This window comes from Serinus canaria, chromosome 2 (assembly GCF_022539315.1).
Source record: "Serinus canaria isolate serCan28SL12 chromosome 2, serCan2020, whole genome shotgun sequence".
Taxonomy (NCBI): domain Eukaryota; kingdom Metazoa; phylum Chordata; class Aves; order Passeriformes; family Fringillidae; genus Serinus; species Serinus canaria.
The window spans coordinates 113,287,770-113,311,869 of record NC_066315.1 but is presented as its reverse complement, the minus strand read 5'-3'; the positions used below and the strand labels follow the sequence as shown (position 1 = coordinate 113,311,869).

The 24,100-nt window shown below is 39.2% G+C and overlaps 1 protein-coding gene across 1 annotated transcript; it reads left to right on the top strand.

Moving 5' to 3' along the window:
• The first annotated feature begins 229 nt into the window (after positions 1-229).
• Positions 230-23,722, top strand: LOC103816196 (kinesin-like protein KIF20A). The gene is made up of 20 exons (XM_030234919.2): positions 230-717; positions 1,851-1,925; positions 4,961-5,080; positions 5,932-6,070; positions 6,160-6,344; positions 6,431-6,530; positions 6,681-6,688; positions 9,526-9,622; positions 10,112-10,309; positions 10,391-10,502; positions 11,902-11,973; positions 13,416-13,562; positions 14,168-14,333; positions 15,705-15,875; positions 16,535-16,674; positions 18,131-18,296; positions 19,892-20,009; positions 20,092-20,159; positions 21,417-21,536; positions 22,725-23,722. The coding sequence occupies exons 1-20, from the start codon at positions 586-588 to the stop codon at positions 22,968-22,970; spliced, it is 2,580 nt and encodes an 859-aa protein (XP_030090779.2). The 5' UTR covers positions 230-585; the 3' UTR covers positions 22,971-23,722.
• The last annotated feature ends 378 nt before the right edge of the window (positions 23,723-24,100 follow it).

The following is a 24,100-nucleotide window of genomic DNA, read 5'->3' as shown; positions in this document are numbered from 1 at the left end:
CCGCTCCCCCAATTCCCTCCTTCCCTGCCGAGCCGGCGGCTCCAGCGCCGTGCGCTGTGCGGCGGCGCCCCCTGCCGGCCCGAAGGAGCTCTCCCGCGCCTTCTCCGCTCCTCCGCGCCCGGCCAATCAGCGCCCGCCTTCCCCCGCGCTCGGCCAATCAGCGCCCGTCCCTCCTCCCAAAATTCCCCCCCACCCGGACGCGGGCCCGGCTCCCGGGTTCCCGCGCGCGCCGAGGTAGCGGCGCTCCGGGGAAGGGGAGCGGGAGCGGGGGTGGCCCTTAGCTCGGTGCCTGCGGGTGTTGAGCCTGCCGGGGAGGGGGCTGCAGGTGGATGAGAGCAGTGCCCAGCTGAGGCTGTTAGCGCTTTCCCCTGCCAGGTGTTTTGTTTTTTTAAGGGTCGTACTCCCCAAAGTTCTCTAGATTGCCCTGTTTTCTTCGGAAGCGCTCGTTTATATACGAGCTGGCCCCATCTTTGTTATGCTCCGTATATATTTTTGTCCGTTCTCTCAGAAAATGATGGGTTTTTTTTTGTTTGGTTTTTTTTTTTTAATTCTCCTTCCACCTTTTAAGCTCCTTTGCAGAGAACGATGGCTGATGAGGGGAAAAACTATGTTCCCACGGAAGTGTGTGATGTGTTGGAATCGGTTTCTTTTCTGAGTGTAGAGGGTAAACCTTCACCCTTGGAGTCAACAGTATTGCCTAACACAGAGGAACAGCAGGTGTGCATTGGTTTTACGAGGTGTATTCTGGTGATGCTGGGTTGGTTTTTGGTGGATTTTGGGCTTTCTAAAGCTTTAATAAATGTTTCTTTGGTAAGAACTGCTGTACTCCTCTGTCCCTGAGATGTGTTTGATTCTTCTGCTTATTTCTCGTTGCTTACACACGGGTCATAACCTGCACCAAATGCAGATACGTGGTCAATGCCGTGTGATCTGATGTGCTAAACTTGAGGGAAAAAAGTAAAGGGCTTCAGTAATTGCAATTTAAACGTAATAAGACTACTGTTCTCTTTAATAAGCTTTCAAAAATATAGGGATCCTTGGTGAGAAAGCTCATTAAGTTCTTGGAAATAAAAATCTATAATGCTCTGCTGTGCTCGAGCAGAAGATAATATACCCAGCTATGTGATTTTAGAGGCATCTGTTTCCTAGGTGACTTCACTTTGTCTGATTAGTACTGGTCATGACAGGACTGTGGAGAACTCTAGTAAATCCACCTGCTGAATGAAATGTTGCCAGAGTGAAGACCGAAACTCCTTGAGAAAGGGAGGAGTGCTGGGATTCCTCTAAAATGCTCCCTGCTACTATTGCTTTACCTGGGTGGGAGACTCTTGGGGAATGGAAAAGGCCACCTGAGCAACTGCGAGCAGTTTCCTGCTTGTGACTGTGAGGAAGGTGAGGGTGTGGTGCCTGGCTGGTGGTAAGGAAGAAGTCTCTTGAGGCTAGGAATGTGTCTGTCGGGCTAATGCTCCAGACGAAATCAAAGTGCTAGGTAGCAGCTGTTAGAATAACGCAGCTTGAATTCAGTACAGCGGGAGACCAGAAGGTGGAAGCACTGCAGTTCGTGCCTCTGATGGTGTGCTCTTGTAAAATCAAAATACTGGTTTTGTCGTGAAAGAATGCTAAAGGGAGGGGAGTGGGGGAGCCCAAAAAAAAAAAGGGTTACTTGAGGACAGTAGAAGGAAAAGAGGCAAATAAAAGCTTAGAGTCTGAGTTTGACATGAAAGGAAAACATAAGACATTAATATAAAATAGGGAACACTGTATCAAATGCATGCTGATATGATTTGGGGCTATTCTGTTTAAAAAGTGGCAATTATAACTGCGTTTTGTGTCTTCTTTTTAATGAATAGGTGTATGAGCCTTTGAAAGTCTTCTTGAGAGTGAGGCCCTTTTCTGTAGCAGAGCTTGAAAGCCATGAATCCCAGGTTTGTTGTAGAACTAAGAAATAATTGGGTTTTTTCTCCCCTGAACAACACAGAGTGTTGTAAGGCAGAACTGTCTCTTGCACAAGCCATGTACTGCCCTTATGTGGAATTATTGGACATCTGGGTAGATTTCAAGATTTTTTTTTTCCCCCATCCCCTTGACATTTAATAATTTGTATGATAGAGGCATGCACACCTGTAGCTCTTCAAAGTTTCACTGGGTATGTTATTTAAAAATTGGTGTCAACTCTCTGTAGTGCTCAAGATACCAAGGAGTTCCATGGAAGAGATTATGCAATTCTAGCCATAATTTGAGCGTCAGATCCTTAAGGCTCTTTGAAATGCTTGAATAATCTCCTACCTCATCCTGGTGACTTCTTGCTCAGCCTCTCAAAAGTCTTCTGTAACCTCTACACTGTCAGATTCAGATGCTTCAGTGTTTTATACACACATACCTGTAAACAAACATGTAGAAGTGCTCCCCTTCCCCTCATTGTGATCACTGATGCAAAGAATTCCTTTAGCTGTCTTTGGAGGACAAGGTCTCTATGTCATATCTCTTAGCCCTTGTCTTTGCAGGCTGTCTGACTGAGGAGAGGTCAGCTTGAAGAGCTCTAAGAAGGATGTTATGTTAGTTATTATTTGCTTCTTGCAAATTGTTTTTTTAAAATGCTTTTAATCACCAGAGTTAGAACCTTTGTATTGTTTTCACTGGGAAAATTCTTCCCCCCTCTTGCCCCCAACTTCCCTTTGCCTTTTCTTAGCTCTGCTTGAATAGTGTGCACTTCCACAGTGCTTCCAATTTGGTAAATTCCACAGTCTTAGCTAGCTCCAAGGGTAAATTGATTTGCAAAATGAAATTGTTTCAGGAGTTGTTTAGTACATTCCTCTTTGGAGTGAGACATTTCTTAAAAGCAGGGAGGAAAATGTGAACATTGAAATTTGTCCAAATTTTTTTGTTTTCATGTAGTTCGGGCTGAAATAGTTGAACTTCCAACCTGTTAGCTGTACAATGTGTTTTGCATGAGGTTAAGGCTTTTTTCTCATCCTCCAAAAACAGAATGAATTAATGATCTTCAACATTTTTAGTGTTTTCTACTTTCTTTACTATCACCTGAATCCAAGAAGAAAATGTTTGGTAACAAATGGAAGAAACCCACACAAAACAGTCAAGTAAGCCTCACTTCCTAAACATTAAATCAAACAGATCAATTTAATTTTTAGGTCTTTTATTCCTCCTTACCATGCATAATTTTCAGGAAAGCACCTGTGTTCTAAATATGTGGCACAAAAGGAAAAACTAGAACCCAAGACCTATTTCTTACAGATTGATGCTTTAAACAAAGACAATCAAGAGGTTAACTGATCAGTAGATGCTTAAAGAGATAATGATTCATGTGATTTATGGAAGTAAAGCTTAAGAGCTCTGGGTGAAATTCTGCATTCCTGTCAGCAATTCTCCAGAGTCACTTGTGGGAAAGTAGGAAGTTGTGGTTTTTGGATTTAAATGATGTGATCAAGGCCAGAAATGGTGCAGCTTCTGCCAACTTACCTGCAGGGTTAGCTGGGGGAGGCAAGTGGAGTGAATTGTTACCAGCTGGTTTCCATCTCTGCAGATCTGACTGCTTTGGGCCTCTACTCCCAGCCTTCTGTGAGGTTGGTGGCAGCTGATGGCACATGCTGCAGATCCTGGATTATTCTGTAGCTCTCTAGGGTTTAGTACATCTGACCAGCACTCCTGTCCCTGCTGATGTGGGAGAAATGTTAAAGACTGTATAGGTTCAGAGCCTGGCACAGAGAGCAGGTAGGTGATTGGTCTGAATTCAGAAAGCAGTTTCTTGGAGCTTCTCAGAACCACAGAATAAGTTGAGTTTGAGGAGACCTGCAAGGATCTTTAAAGTCCAACTTCTTGCCCTTCTGGCACAGGAGAGCCCCAAGAGTCACACCATGTGCCTGAGTGCTGTCCAAATGCTTCTTGAACTCTGTCAGGCTTGGGGCTGTGACCACTTCCCTGGGGAGCCTGTTCAGTGTGGAGCCATCCTCTGGGTGAAGAATCTCCTCCTGATTTCCAGCCTAAACCTCCCCTGGCACAACTTCAGGCCATTCCTTCATGTCTTCTCACTGGTCACCAGAGAGAAGAGATCAGTGCCTGCCCATTTTTGTTTCCCTGTGAGCAAGCTGTAGGCTGCTATGAGGTCTGTACCAGTTAATTACAGGCACAGAGCTTCTATATCAGTTAATAATCAGACTTATTTAATTGAGGTTCCTAGGAACAGCAATTCTTCCTATGTACATACCACACATGGATTGTTGAGCTTAGGAGTTCTGGCCAGTCTCTGAACATAAATGTCAGATTAAGTAACAATCAATCCTGTCAGATGATGCATCAAGACACTGTCAAGCTATAATGGGAGTTCACTTTGCATCTTTGGTAGCCTATCTGGTATAAAATAATTTTTTCTTTAACACTGCATCCTACATTTATCTATCTAGGAAGTGTTTGGTAGTTGTATTTCACCTTTACTTAATAGAGAATAGCAATCAAATTACTTGAAACTAATTCAGTTTCTTTCATTGCTGGTAACACTATTTATCAATCAAAGGAGAACTTATTTAACTTTGTTAATTCTGCTCTTAGTCTGTTTCACACTGAAAATGACTGATGGAAAAATAGTAGATTTCAAGGTAATTTTGTTTTTGTATTGACAAATCACAAAATACAAGGGTTTAGAAAGTGTTCCCAAGGAAAAGTTGCTGGAGGGAATGCTAGTAAAAGTTTTTACCTCTTAGAAAACCCCACAGGATTGCCTTGACTTTGTCTGTACTCTGGCTTTCATGTGAAGTGAATCTCTCTGTAGTGACATGCCTCGAGATGATATGGGTAACTTGTGGAAGTTCTTGTAGCTCTGGGAAATGGGTGAAGACACTTGGCTTTTGGGGAGTTGTTGGAGGGGGTGTTCATTTTTTGTTTTGTTCAATTAGCGTTCTTCCTGAATAACTTTGTGCTGTGGTTTACCTTGTCTTGTTTTTTTAAGGGTTGTGTAACTATTGAAGATGCCCAGACAGTAATTCTTAATGCACCCAAAGAGTCTTCTGCAATGAAAAACAGTGAAAGAGGGATTGGTCATGCTGTGCACAGCTTCACCTTTTCTCAGGTAGGCCAAATTCTTTCAAATTTTTTGTTTTGTTTTTTTTTTCACTATAATGAAAGCTGAATTTTGTATTATGTCATGCAACATGATTTTTTTTCTTTTAATTACATGTGGTACTTGCCTTTTTTTAAAAAATAAACCTGCTTATTAATTGCTGATAAGCTGTCAGGAAATCTGTATTACAATGGAGGTGCCTATTAGATGAGACAAGGAAGCTCTTTGGCAGGTCTGTGGTGTTCTTTGATTAGATGCTACAGAAACATCTTGTAGGCACAAACTTACTGTGGTGCAGCTGTTCCTGCAGATGCTTTTATCTTGGAAACCTTATGTTTGTAGGAATTGATGTAAGCATTTAGTCAGTAACTTCCTTTTGAAAGAATAGCAGCTTAACTGCTTAAACCTTCTATACTGAAAGCAAATTTTTTAGCTTTGCCTACTGCAAGAAGTTCTGTTCTTACAGTACCAAAAGATACACAGCTCCAGAGATTGAGTTATTTAGAGCATTGTAATGCTGATTTTCTCATCAATTGTGGGTAACTGGTGAAGAGTGAGGAGGGAGTTTTACATCACCAGCAGAGCTATGTGCTCAATAGAATTCTGAGCAGTTTATTTTAGAAGCAGGAAAATATTAAAAAATTAGTGCAAGCCTGAGTGCCTCTCAGAATTAAGCAGGCATCCTGTGAGAACCCAGCAGAAAATATTGAATCAGAAGGGTTCAGGCAAGACAGGAAATTTAACTGGTGTCTCCTACCCAGCTTGTTCTGGAAAATAAGGTATGCCTAATCAGTACTTAATATTTTGGTTTATTAAACTTCTTTGTGCCATTTGTCACTCCTTTTTTCCCCTTATCCTAGGTCTTTGGACCTGAAACTACTCAGAGTGAATTTTTTGAAGGCTCAATGAAAGATATAATAAGAGCATTTATTAATGGAGTGAATGGACTGGTATTTACTTATGGAGTTACAAATGCAGGCAAGACATTCACTATCCAAGGTATAAAATATTTTCATGTATAAAACCCGAGTCAAATCCAATGGCAAGCTTACATGGATGTTTACACTTAATTTTTAAATATTTTTAAGGGACTTCAAAAGATCTTGGTATTTTACCTCGCTCACTTGGTGTGATTTTTAACCACATAAGAGGAAGACATTACCTGAAGATGAACTTCAAACCATATTTGAGCAATGATGTTAAGAAATTAGAAGATGAACAAGTTAAGCAAGAAGAAGCCTTAAAAACTGCTATTCTTTCATCACTGAAAGAGGTCAGTGACCAAATCCTTCTTAAAGCTGTTCTGTAAGACAGGAAATTTTAGAAGTCTTTATTCCACTATTGATTCTTTATATCTAGAAAAATCTACAGTATGCATACTTGGTGATTTTTGGAATAATAAGACAATTGGCTGTTTGTGGAGCTCAGGGTAAACTGGAAGAACCTTCTGCAGCACACAGTTCAAACCAGAAACCATCACAAAGCCAAATCTCAATTTCTAGTGAGAAGTCTCCTCTTTAGAGGAGCAGTTCTGACACTGTGGTGACAGAAGAGCCACATGACCTAACTAAAACCTGGTTCTTGTGAAGTGGCTCTTCTTGCACATCAGGTTCTCAGGCTGGCTCTTGGTGCAGTCATTCAAAGCTTGTACTAGCTCAGGAGAGATGATGGCACTGTCTTAGCAGAGGGAGTGAAGAAGGCAGGGGGAGTCCCTTTTGGTGGAAGATAGTCTTAAGGCAGATTATAAAGTTTATAAACTGTGATTTATGTAACTTCATAAAGAAGCTTTCTGACGCAGGAAGTGAAGGGAGAGGCCACAAAATGAATGTCCCAAAAGGATTCCTGTCTGCATTAGGGAATAGTATGTGACCAAGGCTGGTCTCTGAAGACTATAGGTAGAATAGAGAAACCTTTACTGTGGCAATCCCCCTGTTCTTATTATCTAGTAATTTCTGTTTCTATGGTGAGAAACTGTCTCACCGGAAAATGGGCATCCATGTATGTGGGACTATTTTATACTTCTAAGTCTAGTTGCAGTTTGCTGTCAGATTCCTTTTGCTCAGAACATTTTCCCCTGAACTGTGATCCTGTGCATCTAATCCCAGAATGCAGTAGGTTCAGCTGGTTATCATTCAAAGCAACTCTAAATCAGTTCTGGGATGTGCAGAAGTAATGATTGGGTTTTCTTTTTTTGTGGCCTTTAACACTAACCTTGTTAATTGCTCCAGTTAACCCTGAAAATTTATCCTTCTATGATTCAAATTCATATGTTAAGTTCCACGCTAAGTTTTGTTGCCTAATTTAAATCCTGCAACCCAAAACTTTATTTAGTGTGAGTCTGGTTAACTCTGGAGAAAACATCTTAGATGAAAAATCTGAAAGATTTGAAAGATTACATATTTATTCTGAAAGTGTCTCTGAGTATGTGTATGCACATTAGAGGAGGAGGGCATCTTAAAGAAAAGTTGAGATGGTTAGGAGGATAGTAAGTAAATACCTTCAAAAATTTTATAGAAGCTACAGCCTTGAAAAGAAGAACAAGCAGGAGCTCAGGGTCTGGAACAAAAGGTCAATATCTTATTTTGAAGATGAAGATAACTCTATAAAATATTTCCTTCTGTTAAATCACAGTCTGACTGACTTGTAGCTTAGTAACTGAATGTTGCAGTAGGTGATCTAGATGCTGATGCACTGCAGTGCAAAGAGAGCAGCACTGCACCATCAGGAGGACAGGTAAAGATGAATCAGGAAACTATTGCACGACAGAACCTTGTTTGTGTGGTAAAATGCTTCCATAGAGATAGCTCCATGATCCCCAGTTCTGAAGCTGTGCTTCTTGATAGCTTGTGAATAAATAGCATCACTGTTTGGATGCTCCCTCAGCTGTAATCTGAGAGCAGATTCGATTTGGTGGGCTTGGCTTTGGTTGACATGGATTTCTGTAGGCTCATTTCCCAGGCTCAGCTTACAGATCTCAGAGAAAGAGCTTGCTGTTCCTTTCATTCTCCCAATTTTAAGTGCTCTGAGTTACTGCAACACTTAATGTCCCACTGTTTATGTTCTGTATGCAGTACTGCTGCATACTCTTGCTTAAGCATGGTTCATACCCTCCCTTCCTTCCTTTTCCTGGTTATTTTCATAGGATTAAATACTGTTCTTTACTGGACTAAAAGATGCTTTACATGCATTCCTATTCCCACCTGTTATTGTATTTTCCATTAAATAAACACCTTTTATTGTATTTTCCATTAAATGTCAGCTTCTGTTGTTGGCAAACAATGTCAGTTCCTGTTCTCACTTGTTTTTAGCATCTTCAAGCACTTTTCTGTATTTCACTTGAAAAGCAGTGTGGCAGCAGTTAATTCACTAACTTTTCTCACAATACCTTTACAAAAACTTATCATGTGCACAAGCAATGTGGTACTGGGATTTCTAAATTCCACTGCATTTTTGACATGCATAGATGAGATACCATGTGTGTCAGTCCCATATCCTGCTTGGCACTTCACAATGAAGAGGAGCCTTGCTGTGGTCAGGCTTCTAATACTCAGGAAACAATCATATAGACAGTGCAGCTTCTGCAAAATGGTCACTTGTATGATTTTATTGTAATTCTGTTCTATGCTATTTATCTTTGAATTGGAAGACCTCAAAGTGTGGCTTTGTACCTCTCTGTTTGTAAGAATTCTGGTTTGAGTGCACCAAGTGGGAAACAATGGCATCATGATGACCCTCCTTTAGGAAAGAGAAATCAGGGTGCATGTCCTGATTTATAGGGGCCTATAAAATATGGAGAGAGGGGTGGTGTGTAGAGATGCTGGGCTCTAGTGGGAGTTGCTGCTTTGTTACAATAGTTTTTCCAGAGGTAACTTAAAGGCTGTGCTTTGGTGAATCTTGGCAGATTTAAAACAGTTCTGTTGGTGTAAAGAAATTCAGCAAATGTGTGTATTTAAAGAAACTGTGCTCTTGTCTGTCTTTCATGGCCTTTTAGTTCAGTCTGAATTAAAGCAACATAGAGTGTTGGTTTGTCATGACTTAAGTCCAACCACTTTGGCAGTTCCTCCTGGAGGAAACCTCTCCAGTTGTTTTGGATGACTGAAGCACTGTTCAGATTTGCACAATAGCTCATATAGGCACTCTGAGCTGTTGCAGTCTGAGAGGATCCTTTTTCTCCTAGGAGTCTGAAGTTAAGTCTCCAGTGTTAGCAGCAACTGGCCACCAAGACTGGCTGCTGGGAGTGGCAGCAAGCAATAATTCATGTGATGGAAAGAGCATGTATTGATTATAGTTCAGTGTTATTAAATACATTTCATTTTCAGCCAGAGTAAGGGTGGCCTAGCACTTAATACTACTTTCAGTATTAAAATCTTGAGTACTGGAATTGCTGTAATTTTTAACTTCTGCTTTTCTCATCATCTGTTTATGTGGATTTAATAGTCTCTTATTTTCTCAAGGAGACAGAGAGCATCTCAAATGCTATAACAAATTTCTGTGATGTGAAGTTGGATTCTTTTCACTGCACTTCAGACCATCACCCTTCTAACTCCCTAGGTAAAGTGGAAAACTGTCGTGTGTGGGGGAAAAAAAAAATATAAATTAAGAAATTTTACTGGGTTACTACCAGTGAATAAAAAAAAAATCCCTATACTATACTGCAAAGTAAATATATATATATATAGGTTTTTACCAAATTTTTTTCTTCCTCTGGAGAAAGGGCAACTATATAAAAGTATTTTGATTGTCCTTTTGGGGGGAAGAGGGAGACTTAGTTTTGCAAATATAATGTATAAACTGCTGGAAGTCTGTGATAAAGTGAGGCCATCATCTGAGAATTTGGGCATAATTTTGTAACAGATGACTGCTGAGAAATTCAAACATTTTTGGATAAAACTGAAGTTATCCATGTATATCTAATTGTACACCACAGATGTAAAGCCTTCTCCTTTAGCAGGTTCTGTAGGTCCTTTTAGAACATTCTATATACTGATTTAAAATCTCTCAATGAGTTGATCTTTGAACTCTTCCTCTGTTTTGGGTTAGCAGAGAAGAACTTTGTTCCACCTGACATTCATAAGACTAATGTGCAGCAAAGAACACAAGCATCTGTGTGGATTTCCTTTTGTGAAATTTATAATGAATATGTGTATGACCTATTAAGTGTTTTATCTACATCAAAACCTCAAAGGCGCAGAGTTTTAAGAATCTGTGAGGATCAAGGAGGAAATTGTTACATTAAAGGTAATTACACTGTTTTATCACCTGGGCAGTTGCACAGAATTCCTCTGATCAGAAATGTTTGTAAAAGATCTCTTTTTGCAGATTTGAAGTGGATTAATGTTCAGAGCACTGAAGAAGGCTGCAGACTACTAAAAATAGGAAACAAGAACCGAAGCTTTGCCTGTACTAGAATGAATGAGCAATCAAGTAGAAGGTTTGTTCCTCTAATTATAAGCACACTCTGTCCCTTTTTGAGGGGAAGGGAGGGCACTTGAGAATCTGTGTGGAATAAACCACTTTTCAGTTATAGTTTAATACATCACTTGATTATTCTAGTTTTGTTATGAGATTCTCTCTGAAAGAAAACCAGGAGAGACCCTGTGACTAGTAGTAGCTGCACTTGGGTTGCTATTCATGTTTTGGACAACCAAAAAGATTAAATCATGTTTATTTTGGAGTGCCAACAGGGCTATGCATCTTGGCAGTGTGAGGATGGTGCAGGAAAAGCTGGTTAATTTTTCATCACTGGCACTATAGCTCTTGGAAACCTGGAGCCTGCCACTGGGGAATATAGGAAGGATCAGGTCACGCTGTATCTCCCAGTGCTGCTAGATTTTCTGGATACTTTTAGATTGATGTGTTCAAGCTGAGCTTACTTGGTATCTCAAGAATTGAACCCCTACCTTCTTATCCAGCTCTGGACAGAGATCAGGGAGAATCTGGATTTTGATGGAGTGAGAAGAAATAGAGACAGTTGTATCATTTCTATTGAAAGTGCCTCTTTTCTTGATTTTAATGACCTCTTAATAATTTGTCCTTTAAGAGTAGTTTTATTTTTAGTTAATACCATCATAGTGTTACTAAGCCTGCTTTTTTCTGTAAAAAGCAAGAGTTATTTTGTTCAGTATTAGCTAAAGACAGCTGCTGTTAAATTTCATGTTCTTCTTACAGAGTTTTTTGCCTAGAATGCCCACTGCTTCAGGAATATGCTAAAGACATTTGTGTGCTGTGCTTCCTGATGAATCAGAGAAACTGGGCACTTCTAGTTTTGTGACTTTTCTCTTTGGTTTCAGACAGCATGCCTGCTGCCTGTGTAGATTGCTGTCCAAACCAGGGTTACAGGATTTTCAAGTGTTACAAATTCAACCTTTCTTTAAAACAGAACTGTTTTAAATCCAAACAAGTAACTATGCATATTGAAGTAGGCAAAATTACAGGACTCTAAAACTTGAACTTATTCCCTTCTCCCCATTTGTTTCTAAGTTAATCCTTCAGATTTGCTGAGTTCAGATACTGCCAAAGGTTTTCTATATGAAGTGGCTACATGACTATTCTTCTTTTGACCAATAGACTTTAGTGAACTGGCTTGGTGTTTTTCTCCAAGACAGTATGTAGGCTTCATGTGGAGGAAAGAAATAGAAAGTCATAAAATACAGCTTTTTTGCTGCTGAATGAATCCCTTGCAAAAGTAACTAGTATACCAAGATAACTAGTGAATTAATTCTTGTCCTCTCTTTACCACTGAGCTTTCTGTAGCATACCAATTTTACTTTGCTTCAGTGACTGCCTAATTTTCATAACTGACTATTAAAAAGAGCTTCTTTCCATTTCAGTCACAGTATATTTTCCATCAGGCTACTCAAGCTAACTGATGAGCATCAGCCACGTGTTCTTGGAGTATCAGAGTAAGTGAATGCTTCATGTGATTACCAGGAATGTAAATATTTTGGAAAAATTATTAAGGTGTAAGCATGCCAAACGCCTGAACTTTCTAATAATAAACAAATTCTCAGAACTCCACTGAGCACATAAACTGACTGGAAGCTCAACAGGGACAAGAACAGAAGTGTTTTCCTATCTCTTACTCTGAGATTTTGCTGGAGCAGCTCTGTCAGTAGTGTGCAAATTGAGGAAAATGTGTCTTGTCTCACATAATGGGGAGGTGGTGGCAGAGTAAGACTATGCAGCACCAGATTGTATGTCCTGGTAAGCAGAATTGCAGTGTCTGGCTGAGAGAGGGTGATCTCTCCAGCTGGGGGGCAGCAGCTGGTGCTGGAGGCCCAGGGTGCAAGCTGTGCCAATCTATCTTTCTGCTCTGGGACCAGACTAGACTTCATGGGTCAAATGTTTGTGACAACACATTTGGTGTGCTCCTGGAGTGTAAATTAAAATCTATCATCCCAGAAGAATTCTGGTGACATGATCTCAGACCCTTCTGTGGTCCAATGTACACTAAGAGGGGACCATCAAATGATTTGCTTAAAGACTGTTCTCCATTAATGTAAAATGCTAATTTCTGTGCACCCTGTGAGAGCAGTGTTAAGTCCTTACACTCAAGTCCCTGCTCTTTTCTGGTTTAGAGGAAGCAGCCTTATCTTCTGGCTTGAAGGCATTTGGATAGCATTTTTTGGGATGGATGTGTCTTTTTTTTCTTCTGAATTATTTAGCTTGATAGAGAAAAATGAAGACAGCCTGTAACAGAATGTTTTAGTTCAATCCTAGCTCCTACTGCTTCCTCTCTTGTCTCTGCTGAGCAGGGATGGTAATAAATATACCTCACTGTGAGATAACACCTTTAAATGTCAGATGTTACAGAGATAAATATCCTTAAGAAAAGATAACTTGGGAAAATGACTTCATCTGTATTTTTTATTTTTTTGCTGCTTTCTATCATGGTGTATCCCCCTGGCAAAACTTAGAGCAGCTGTTAGGTGAATGACAGAGTTTGTATGTTGCTTAAGGAAGAAAAAAGCTTTTCATCTTGTGCTGGAAAGGATAAACAACATAAGGCTTTCATACATTTGAAATAGGTGCCTTAATAGTTTGTGTAGGACTTACTTTAGCTGTATGAAAGTTTATAGTCTTACAAATTATTTAAATAAATTTTTGTATAAGTGAGTAGTGGTATGGTCACATAAATTATCCAACTTCCAGAACTTCCTGTGTTTCAACAGCTTTCCTAATATATACTAAAGTTTATTGAATTCCTTGATTATCCAGGATGATTTTCTGATTGTACCCTATTGTGCCATGAGGGACATTTCAGTGGCCTGAGTGTAGCAGCAAATAATTCTACAGCCAAGCAAAGAACTCTAATGTGTGTGTTCTGGATAACTCTTTTGTGCAGGTTGTCCTTCTGTGACTTGGCTGGTTCAGAGAGGTGTAATAAAACACATGTCTTTGGAGACAGACTAAAAGAAGCAGGAAATATTAATAATTCTCTTCACATCCTTGGAAAGTGCATTGCAGCACTGAAGCAAAATCAAAACCCAAAGTAAGTGACAAGTTATTTACATGCCAAGTTTTAGGTGGAAACACTAAGTTTCCCTTTATATTTCTGCAAGCAGTTTGCACAGAGAAAATTGGCAATCTACAAAATCTTTTAAGTCTTCTTTATTATAGATGTCACTGTAATACCTGCAGAGTTCTCCATAACTGATGTTTGTGGAGAGCAAAAAGTAATTTGCAGTAAGCTGCCAACATTTTTTTAGTGTATATATATGAACAATACACTTTGTGTACAAAGCTTCAGTTTTGTCTTCTTCACTTCCACCTGCAAATTACACAGGTATATTCAGCAGGCAGCTGATAGAGCACCTGCACTTAGCTTTTGGCTTGTTCCACTATCTGCTTTGGAACACCAGGGAACTGTGATGCAGACACCATGCCACTTTTACTTTTACATAGTTCAGTTTGTCAGGGAGCCCATGAAATCCAGCAAAGACCTTGCTCTTTGATGTAAAATAACTTAGGCTTAAATATGAGCATCCTACTGGATGTCTGTCCTGCAAGAGAGAAACAGAATTAGGGTAGGCTACAATAGCCCACAGGTTTACAATTTTTATTTTGTTTCACAATTTGATTTTTTCCCTCCCTGAGGATGAAGCCAAGCTATATTCCATTCAGAGAGAGTAAGTTGACTCGTCTGTTTCAGCCATTTTTTTGTGGGAAAGGCAAAGCCTGTATGATTGTAAACATCAATCAGCATACTTCCACATATGATGAAACACTGCATGTAATGAAATTTTCAGCTCTAGCCAGACAGGTAAGAGTAAATCTACTTTCTCTGCTATTCTGCTTTTTTTTTGGTGGTTTTTTTTTTTTTTTTTTTGTTAGTAGTGATTTGCAAAATTATCAGATGGTATGGATTTTAGTATGATTTGGGATTCTTGATTCATCATAATAGTTCTTCTCCATCTGGCCTCTCTCTAAAAGGCTTCTAGTAGTCTTCCCCATCTTCAAACATATTTGTGCTAAGAAGTTAAAACAACTGCAGCTGACTGACTGTTCAGTTCTACACCACTGGTGTTCTGTGTAAAGCACAGGGCACTTTCAGATATGACTGATTTATACCTTATATCTGAGCAAATGCAGGATTTCAATTCAAACTTGTGATGAATCACTTAATGTGGGTGCAGTTAAGCATCTGTTGCACAGGATGAGTTGTTCACAACTTCTTGGACAGTTGGTGGTGGTAAAGAGTATCATCTTCTCTTGTAGTCTAAATGAGATATTTTGCAACTGCATTGCTCACATTTGGCTAAATGCAAGTAATTAACAATAAAGAAGTGTCTTGGCAAGCTTTTCCTCAATCTCCTTCAGTACCCTTGGGTGGATCTCATCCAGCCCCATAGACTTGTGTGGGTCTACATGCTGTAGCAGGTCGATGGCCATTTCCTCCTGGATTATGGAGGCCTCTGCTCCCTGTCTCAATCTCCCCCTAAATTCAGGACTTGGGGTTGATGTTTGTCCTTAACCTCATTCAAGTCCCTGCAGCTGCTTCTTGCAGGGAGTGGGATGGTGGGCTATGCTGTGTTTCATGGGAGAAATACAGTAATTTTTTTTAGTCTGGAGCCACAGATTATTTCTGTCATGTTGTTAAAAATCTGTAATAGCATGTCTAGTATGATCTCAGAGAGGAAGATTTTTCTATTCTCTTCAGGTGTGAGTTTTGTTATAAGTGTGTTCTTTGGAGACAAACTTCTCTGATATGCTGTCCTATGACATAGCTACTTAAAATCTTTATGTAAATAGCATGAATTTTTGAATTTCAGGAAGGAGCAAATGTTGCAGGGATTTTCTGCTTTTCATTAACTTTGCAGGAAACTACCCCAAACCCCTTATATTTTAGGGGAAGAGAAACCAGCTGTCTAGACAAGTATGCCATGTTTGCTAGCAGATATTTCCATTTCCATTTCCACTCTTTTTGGAGTACTTAAGTCTTATGTTCATGTAAGAATTATGGTACATTGATGGAGTCTTCTTTTTTTCTGCTAAAAGGCATGTAAGCTTGTGTTGACATTCACGTAATCATTAAATATTGTGTAAATACAACAATGCATTCAGGCCAGTTCTTTCTGGTATCCTGACACCTTCAATATTTACAGCATTGGTAAATCATCTCTGGATCTTTCAGGTTGTCCAGACAATCTTGCCCAAAAATTTTGGTTATTTGCCACCAAAGCTAGCTGGGGGTGATGGCAAACCTATGATGCACTTTGATGCTAACACATCTGTAGATGACTTTGCTGACCGTGCTGAAACCTCTGCAGAAGAGGAAGTTGACATCACCATTTTGAGTCATGAGGTAAATACATGTCTACTTAGAACTGCACCCAAGAGAGCAATTCTGCTAGTTCTAATATTGTTTTAGCATAAGAGATGTGCTGAAAGCTGCATCAAATGGGAAGTTTAAGTTTCTGTTCAGTGTCAGACTGACTAGACCTAGAGTGGCCTAGTTCAGTGTAGCTGTGGAAGGATGCCCTGTGGCTTTCTAGTTAGGTCAAGTGCTAAATTTGGAATTCAACTGATTGCCCAACAAGAAGACTCAGAAAGCAGTACATATCTTTAAAATAACTTAATTTAGGTTTTTGTGCCTTTTTTTTTTTTTTGGAAACAGCAGTAACAAGTTAAAATGGAGCATTTAAAAAACAGAGATATACAATCTAATAGCAATAAACTGTAAAAATCATGTAGGCTTTATGTTGTTATGCTGTACAAACTAATTTTTAAATGCCAGAACAGAAGTGAACTTTTTGATGGTGGACACCATCAAGATGGACACAAGATGTATTTGCAGTAGAAATTTGTATTTGAGAATATTTAAACTTTGATGCAGACCTCCAAAAAACATAAGCTTGTAAAAAGTACCCTCTGTGGTTGTCTGCCTGCCTGAATATTTTGTTTGCGATGCATGTCAATATGTATTTCAGTCTTGGTTTTTGAACTGAAATATTTTAAATTTAGGATCTCTTGAAAGCTGCAGAGGACTTAAAGGAGAAGGTGGCTGCAGAGAGGCGAAGTAAGCTCCTTCTGGAGGTGAAGATCCGTAAAGAGATGGCAGAGGCAATGTTTCGACAGCTGCTGGAAACAGAGGAAGCCTGGAGGCAAGTCACATTGCAGACTGAAAGGCTTCCACGTGTGTAAATGCATACATGTGGATGTATGACATACAGGTGCAAATTCAGGGCATTTCTAGTTATGATATTTAGAGGAGGCAGGGCTGGATAATTTCAAAACCTCCGAAGGAAAGGGAAGAAAGAACATTAAACTTGTTCAGATCAGCCTCTTCCCATTTTCAGTGAAAAAGTAATGCTGTTTTCTGTTCAGCTTTCCTCTGCTGAATGTGTAATTACTGGAGCCTGTCCTGGCTTGTTATTACTACTTAGCAGATGTGGAAGATTGATAGAGGTACCCCACTGAGGTGATTTTTCCAAAACATACACTCTGTCATGTAAATATGCATGCATGTGCTTAAGGTAGTTTGAATCATGGCTTTTTTGAGCTCCTCTGCATGACTTATGAGCCACTGTTAATTTACTATCTTATGAATTCATGTGCCTTTATGAATTGCCTTATGAATTATGAACCCTGCACTGATGTTAATTTAGGAATTTTTTTTTTTCAAGTCCAGATTCCTCAAGTTGAGTTCACTTCCTCTTAACTCTTCTTTAAATCAGCTTCCTGCTGTTTTAATTGTTTAAAAAATCAATACCAAGTTGCCAGCTGAGCACACTATGCAGGGTTTAGCCCCTGCACTAGCTTTAAAATTGTTTGGTTGCCTTTGGCCAAACACACAAATTAGCATTGATGCTTTTTCTCTGTTGAGGTGATTTTCTGCATCATTGATGGGGCATGTTTTTAAATTTTGACAGTAATGTGGAAAGTATTGAAATAATAGATGGGGAGGGACTTCTCACAAGAGTATGTAGTGACAAAAGGGAGTGGATTCAAACTGTGAGAGCTGGTTGAGCTTGGTTGTTATGAAAAAATTCTTTACTGTGAGTGTGATGAGACACTGGAACAAGTTGCCTAGAGAAGTTGTGGATGCCTCGTTCCTGGAAGTGTTTGAAAGACATGTTGAAAAGGTCTAGTGAAAAGTGTCCCTCCCTATGATAGGGATGTGAGAATTAGATGATCTTTAAGGTCCCTCCCAACCCAGGCCATTTTATGATTCTATGAAAATGAATTTGGCATTTGTCTCAAATGGAAAAAAAGAAAAACCAACAAAACCCAAAGTGAAAGATGGCCCCAGGATGCATGTTTTAAATATAACCTCTAAATGTGTGTGGTCACTTCTGTTGCTGTATTTTGGTGTATTTTGTTAATTTCTATAATTTTTTTCTGACAGGCATTAAGTGTGTGTTCTTCTATAACATTTCTTTGGTATATGCCAAGTAGAAGTTACACTTTGGTGCAGGTCTGTAGGATCATTGAAAGGAAAAAAGTGCTTTTTTGTCTTTTTGTTTCACTATTTCTGACTAGAGAAATAACTTGAGTACTCTCAGTTGAATACTAGCTGGAATGCAAGCACATCATACATAACTAACATGTTCTCTCCAGCAACCGCTTGGAAGATATGAAAGACAGCTATGAAGAAAAACTTGAGAGCAAATTTGAAATGTATAAAGAGGCCATTAAGAAACATGCATATATGTGTGCAATGGAACAAATTGAAGAGCATTATGTTCCCATAGAGGAATTTCTAGCTGAACAAGAGAAAGTTGAGGTATGACTTGACTGCCATTAAAGTATGCTCTAGCTTCTCAACTGTAAATTTCGCTTTTCTTTAACAGAATCACTCTGGGATTCTGGATGTAACACTAAACAAGGATCACTCTGGGATTCTGGATATAACACTAAACAAGGAAAATAACCAGCAGTTCAGCCTTGCTGTTCTGTGTTCAGTGCTCACCATAAGCATACAGATGTCTTTTCTCTGGCACCACCTGTAGTGCACACCTAAACCTCTTGATTTTTGAGGGCACAGTTCAGTTAAATCCAAGTAATCTTTATCTTTGTGGTGCAATGACTGGAACATCCAGGGGAATGATGTATAAAGGAGTCTGGCTTTCTAGAGATCTTTGGTACCATAGGATGTAGATTACAATGCTACTCTGAAAGGGTGATGGGGAATTTGTTACAGGATAGCTATTTTAATTATAACTGGTCTAGAGGTGGTGGGAGGATTGTGGGATAAGAAACTCGTGAAAAATCCAACTTCATGCAGGAGAGAACTGAATTTCCTGAATGTACTTAACCATAGAATTGCTCAAAGTTGGCATTAGTAAGTTGCTACTCCTTTTGCAATGCAGCCAGGTTAGCTATGAGCAACTCACTTTTCTAACCTCTGCATGGATGATTGAGTGCATCCAGGCAGCAGATCAACCCTGTGGGTCCTGTTTTTAGTGGAAGAATAGAACAGCTGTGTGGTGTCCACTAGAGGAGCTTTCTCACTGCCCTCTCCTGTTCTGAAACTGATAAGCTATCACACTCTATAGACAGGTTCATTTCAAGACATGAGAAGTGGGTTTCTCTTGTAGATTGTGGTATATAAATATTTCTGCTTTTACAGCTCTCCATTCAGGTGCTGACAAGCAACACCATATTATGTAATGGCCTGTGTTTTGCCATCTCCTTCAAATTTGTCTCTTTTCCTCCCTTAGACTCTGTTTCTATGTTCAGTTAAATCCTAGCTGTACACTATATTAGAGTGGACAAAAAGAGTTTTAATAGTGTTCTTATACTGGCCAGGAGGCTGCACAAGGGAAGGTTCAAAGAGCAAGATGCTCCTGGTAGCAAGTCAGATAAGAAACTACTGAAATCCCTGAGATGTAGAAGGGTTAGCTGATAAAAGAGAAAACAGCATGAATCTGAGTGGGCAGCTTCAGAGAACCAGAATTAGATTAATAACTTTTCTTGATGATGCCACTTGTTTGATTCCTCACTCTGAAATACCATGCCAGCATGGTATATTAATTGAGATTAAAATGTAGCTCTGTGAAGTATTTTTTTCCTTAGTTAGCAAGCTGACTTGCAACAATGTTTAGCACAGACATGCTAAAGTTTCCTTTCTGCCATATGGCTTCTTTTAATACAGTTTGGAAATCCTCAGACTGGAAGAGTTGACTTCTTCATAAAGAAACTTCCTTCTAGATGTTTTTGTGACCTGAGTGTTATCCCTTACTGTGATTTCCTAACCATAACCTGTGAAATAATTTAAAATTACATGTGTGTGTGTGGTGTAATTGAAGGATGTGCACTAATGTATCAGATCAAGCAGAAATGCAGACAAATTCTACCGTACGCCCTTATCTTTTTCAGGATAGAGAGAGGAAAATACTGCAATTGGAAAGGCAACTTGATGAACAGTCAGGGAGGCTGTTGGCTCTGGGAGGTCCAAGCTCAGATATTCCAACTTCTGACAATAACATGGAACGAGGTAGGAATTTAATCTGGGTGTTCAAAGCTCAGTTTACTCCTGGGGATGTGTATAAACAGACAAACTCTTCTTTTGCCTATAGAGCTTATGGACAGCACGTTGAAGAGAGCCAATGAAGGACTGCAGAAACAATGTGAAGAGAAGGAAGAGGTAGCTCCTGCTTAGTATTTTTCTGGGGATAAGGATTGTAAACTCATGGTTCAATGCTTAAAGATGTGCACTGTAGACAAATGCATGAAGATTCCTGCAAATGGGCATTGAGCTTATCAAAAAAAAAAAAAAACCAAAAAAAAAAGCCCTTGCTCAATTGTGGATGACTTCTGCCAGAGACTCTTCTGGCTTTATTCTGGTCTGTAAAACCATTCGCTACTGTAACAAGTTGTGGTGAATGTGGTGTGAGTTGGAAGTAAGGAAGTATGTTTAGCTTTGTGCTGGAATTTATGGTAAATATTGCTGCCATGACCTCAGAGCTTTCCTTCCTGAAATGCTGCATTGGGGAACAGTTACAGAACCTGGTAATAGTTTAGGTTTTAGAGCTAAAATCAAAACAGTGCCCTAAAGCAGTCCTTTCTGGAAGTACTCAACTCCACTATCACCCTAAAATTCAGTAAAGGTGAATATCTCTGTTCTTCAAAAAAGATCTCCGTGCTCTGAGTACCATATAGAGGTGGGAATTATGGAAAACAATAATTTTCAAGTATGCATTTTTATTCTATTCCTTGAGTGATCTTCTTGTAAAGATACAGTTTGTTTCCCATGTTTAAAGAGGATGTGGGGAGAAGGGAAGACATAAGTCTTGCTTCTTTCTCTAATATCAAAAATGAGTAGGGATTAGACAAATAGTTCCAGCTGGTTCTAATAAGCCATGTAAATGGAAAGTGAACTTAAATCCCTTTCTATTAAGAAAGAATACTCCAAAAAATAACTTTTTCCTTACCAAGTTTAATGTCTCGTGCAATGGCTGTAGGATCTGTTTTCCACTGTTTTTGAGAGCTCTACATCATTTTCCCATGTCACATTCAAGTTTTGGTGAAAGTTTGGCTTTTATGCTTGTTATGAGGATACAGTTACTGATTGTTTTGTGTGGCTATAAAGTTTTAGAATGATGAGATTGATTCCTGGTGATAACAGAAGTGAGAATGGATTGAAACCAGTTCATTCCATCAGTGCCTTTCTGCTGCTTTGCCTCAAAGATCAGTGCATGTGTGACTCACAGTAGCTTCAACACAACAGCCTTAGAATGCTCCAGCTGCATTTTATCACCTGAAAGGATGAGCTGGGACAGAGGAGGTTGAGAGAAGCAGACTTTCTTGTTTTGATCTTGTGGTTTGCACTGTTCTAGTCATAAACAAAATCCATGTAAAACATGCTGTTCTGAACTTACATGTGTATGGGCTTTATTTTCAGCTTATAAAATCTCTGAAGTTTAAAATACAGAAACTAAATGAATCCCTGCTAGAAGCTAATGAAGGCTACAGAAAAATGGCAGAAGAAAATAGTCAACTGAAGCATACAATCATGCTCAAGGTTGGTCAATGATTTAAAACTGAATTTAACATGGCTTGTATCTATAGTTGTTCTGGCTGCTTCAGCATATTTTTACATGTAAAACCACTGTTAAATTAGCAATTTGTTTTCATGTTAGCATTTTTTCTGTGCCTAACTTCCTGAATTATGAGCTCAGAGCCCTTGTGTTTCACTACTTGACTCTGAATCTTGTAAGACAAAACTCATTTTTCATCTTAAGTGATAGACTCTGTCAATGGGGTAACTCTGCTGACAAAGCCTGCTAATTTAAAGATGTCATGAATTCTTGTCAAGCAAAGAAAATACTACTTAGAACTCATCATGGGGCATGTTGCTGAGGCAAGCAAGGTGCCAGTGCACAAATGCTACTGCAACAAGGCCTAAGGATCTATGGATTCAAAGCTATACTGATGGTCCTGCCAGAAGTGGCCAAACTGGATGAGAGATATGGGCAGATACACTGTTTAATACAGAAATAGATATCTTTCCTTCAAAAGCTGGGACTTCCTAAAGTTTATTGCATCTGACCTCAGATATCAACTAGATTCCTAAACAAAAAAAAAAAAACTTTTGCACTCTTGGCACTTTGAATTTATGCCTCACTTGTAATCTGCAGGAATAATAACTGCTTAGTGATGTCTTTCTTTGAACATTAGATTTTATACTTTTTAGTTTAAATCTGATACTGAAAATTATTTGACTTGAACTTTTTAATTGGAAGTGATCTTCCTATCCCTTATTAATAGGAAGGTGGTTTTGTTAACCACAGAGATTAAAGAGTGTATTTAACACTCTGTATTCTGCCCACTCAGAGCATTTACTCAGTCCTGGTTAGCAGACTTATGCTATGAGAGTTTTGATTTGTCCAGTTTTGCTTCCATAAATTTCAAGGCAGGAAATCCACCTTTATCTGGTTCCTAGAACAGCATAAATTCTTTATATAGTGTGGCAAAGCATTTTAGCATCACCCTCTTAGTCAGACTTGGTCTCTAACTAGATTGTATGGCCCTGGAGTTTGCTGGCTTTTTCATTACTTTGATGTAATTTGAGGAAATGGGTACTGAATGGCCACATGACACTGTAAAAACAAGGGTGTTTATGGGTTTAATAAAATAATGTGAACCAGAAAATTAACTGCATGAGAGACCATGGAGTGTTCACATACTTAACACAGCCTTATCCTCATAGGATCAAGAAATGAATAGTCTTCAGAACTGGGCTAAACGTGTTCTTGAGCTTGAAGAAACAGTGTCTTCCCTGCAGAAAGAGCTTGAAGAACAGAAAAAGAATTTCTTTGCAGAGGAGTCAAAACAGCAGAAACACAGAAGAGGTTTGCTGGCTAACCTGAAATCCACAGTAGCATCCCCTGCTAGTACATCTCTTGGTAAAGGCTGGGGGAAGTACGAAGAGACTTTACCCTATTCAAGAAAATAAGTAATGTTGCCTCATAAAGCAAAAGAATAATATTTGATAAATCAAAGTGTGCAATCACTAGGCTTCTTTATTAAACTGTTGGTAACTCTTTCTCACTCTTAGATGCCTCTTCACTGTCACGTTGACGGAGAAAAATTAATACAGAACTCTTTTAATTGAATCAGGGTTGAATTTAGAGCTATAAAAGTTTAAGTCTAGCCATCTGCTTTTACTGTTGATATAGGGATGTGATTTGAGAACTAAATATAATTTTAATTGTGAAGTAACTGCTATCATGGTCTTCTGTAGTGATAAATGTGTTGTTTGTACAAAGTGGGATGTCCCTCATCTGCTGTTCCTTCTGTTTTTAAGTTATTTTATGTCATTTTTGATTCCTAGAAGTCAGATGGCTTGTAAACTTAATCCTAAGTAGTTAAAATAGCATGGTTCTTCAGTTAATATTCTGGTTTTGACCTTGAGACTCCCTTCTTGGGACCAAATGAAGCAAACTGCTAAAGAAGGCGATGAAATGAAATCTGATCTGGCTCCTTGCTATTTTTTAAGCTAACTTGGCTTTGTAAAGAAATTTAAATAAAATTTGAATTTCCACTAGGAATATGTATTAAACTTTGAAACATATTTAATAAAATTTTTCATTGCTAAATTCAGCTCTGACTCCTCACTTTAGAAATGAGCAAAACCAAGATAAGAAAAGATCATGAAATTAGAGTCCAAATAATGACAGTGATTGATATAGGATGATCTTGAGTTGAAAAAATCATATCCTTGATTATATTACTTAGCTTTTATCTAGCAGCTTAAGGATGGAAGACTGGAGCATGATAAAATTTGAAGAAGTTTTCCTAAAGCCCTTTGCAGTCAGTGAAGGTGAGGGGATTTTTAACCACTGTGGAAGAACAATACCTGTAACTGCTGGAGGTTTGCTGTGGAATCTCTAAGTGAATTGGATTGATCAGTCCCTGTAAGGGAGTTTCTCACAGTGGAAGGGGGACCAAGCTCAAAGCAAGAACCTCACCCTCCCTGGGGAGACAGTAGGTGGTGCAGCCTTCCCGTGTGACAGGAGGACAGCCCTGCTCTGCTGTGACTCCTCTTGCCAGGTCTCTGAGAGGTTTGGGCTGGTCTGTGATCAG

What these genes read in the sequence shown, in the direction of transcription:
- LOC103816196 (XM_030234919.2), top strand. Translation starts at nt 586, where the DNA reads ATGGCTGATGAGGGGAAAAACTATGTTCCCACGGAAGTGTGTGATGTG. An exon ending in CAAGACATTCACTATCCAAG is followed by an intron (nt 6,071 to 6,159) that starts GTATAAAATATT and finishes AATATTTTTAAG; the next exon opens with GGACTTCAAAAGATCTTGGT. An exon ending in TCACCCTTCTAACTCCCTAG is followed by an intron (nt 9,623 to 10,111) that starts GTAAAGTGGAAA and finishes GTTTTGGGTTAG; the next exon opens with CAGAGAAGAACTTTGTTCCA.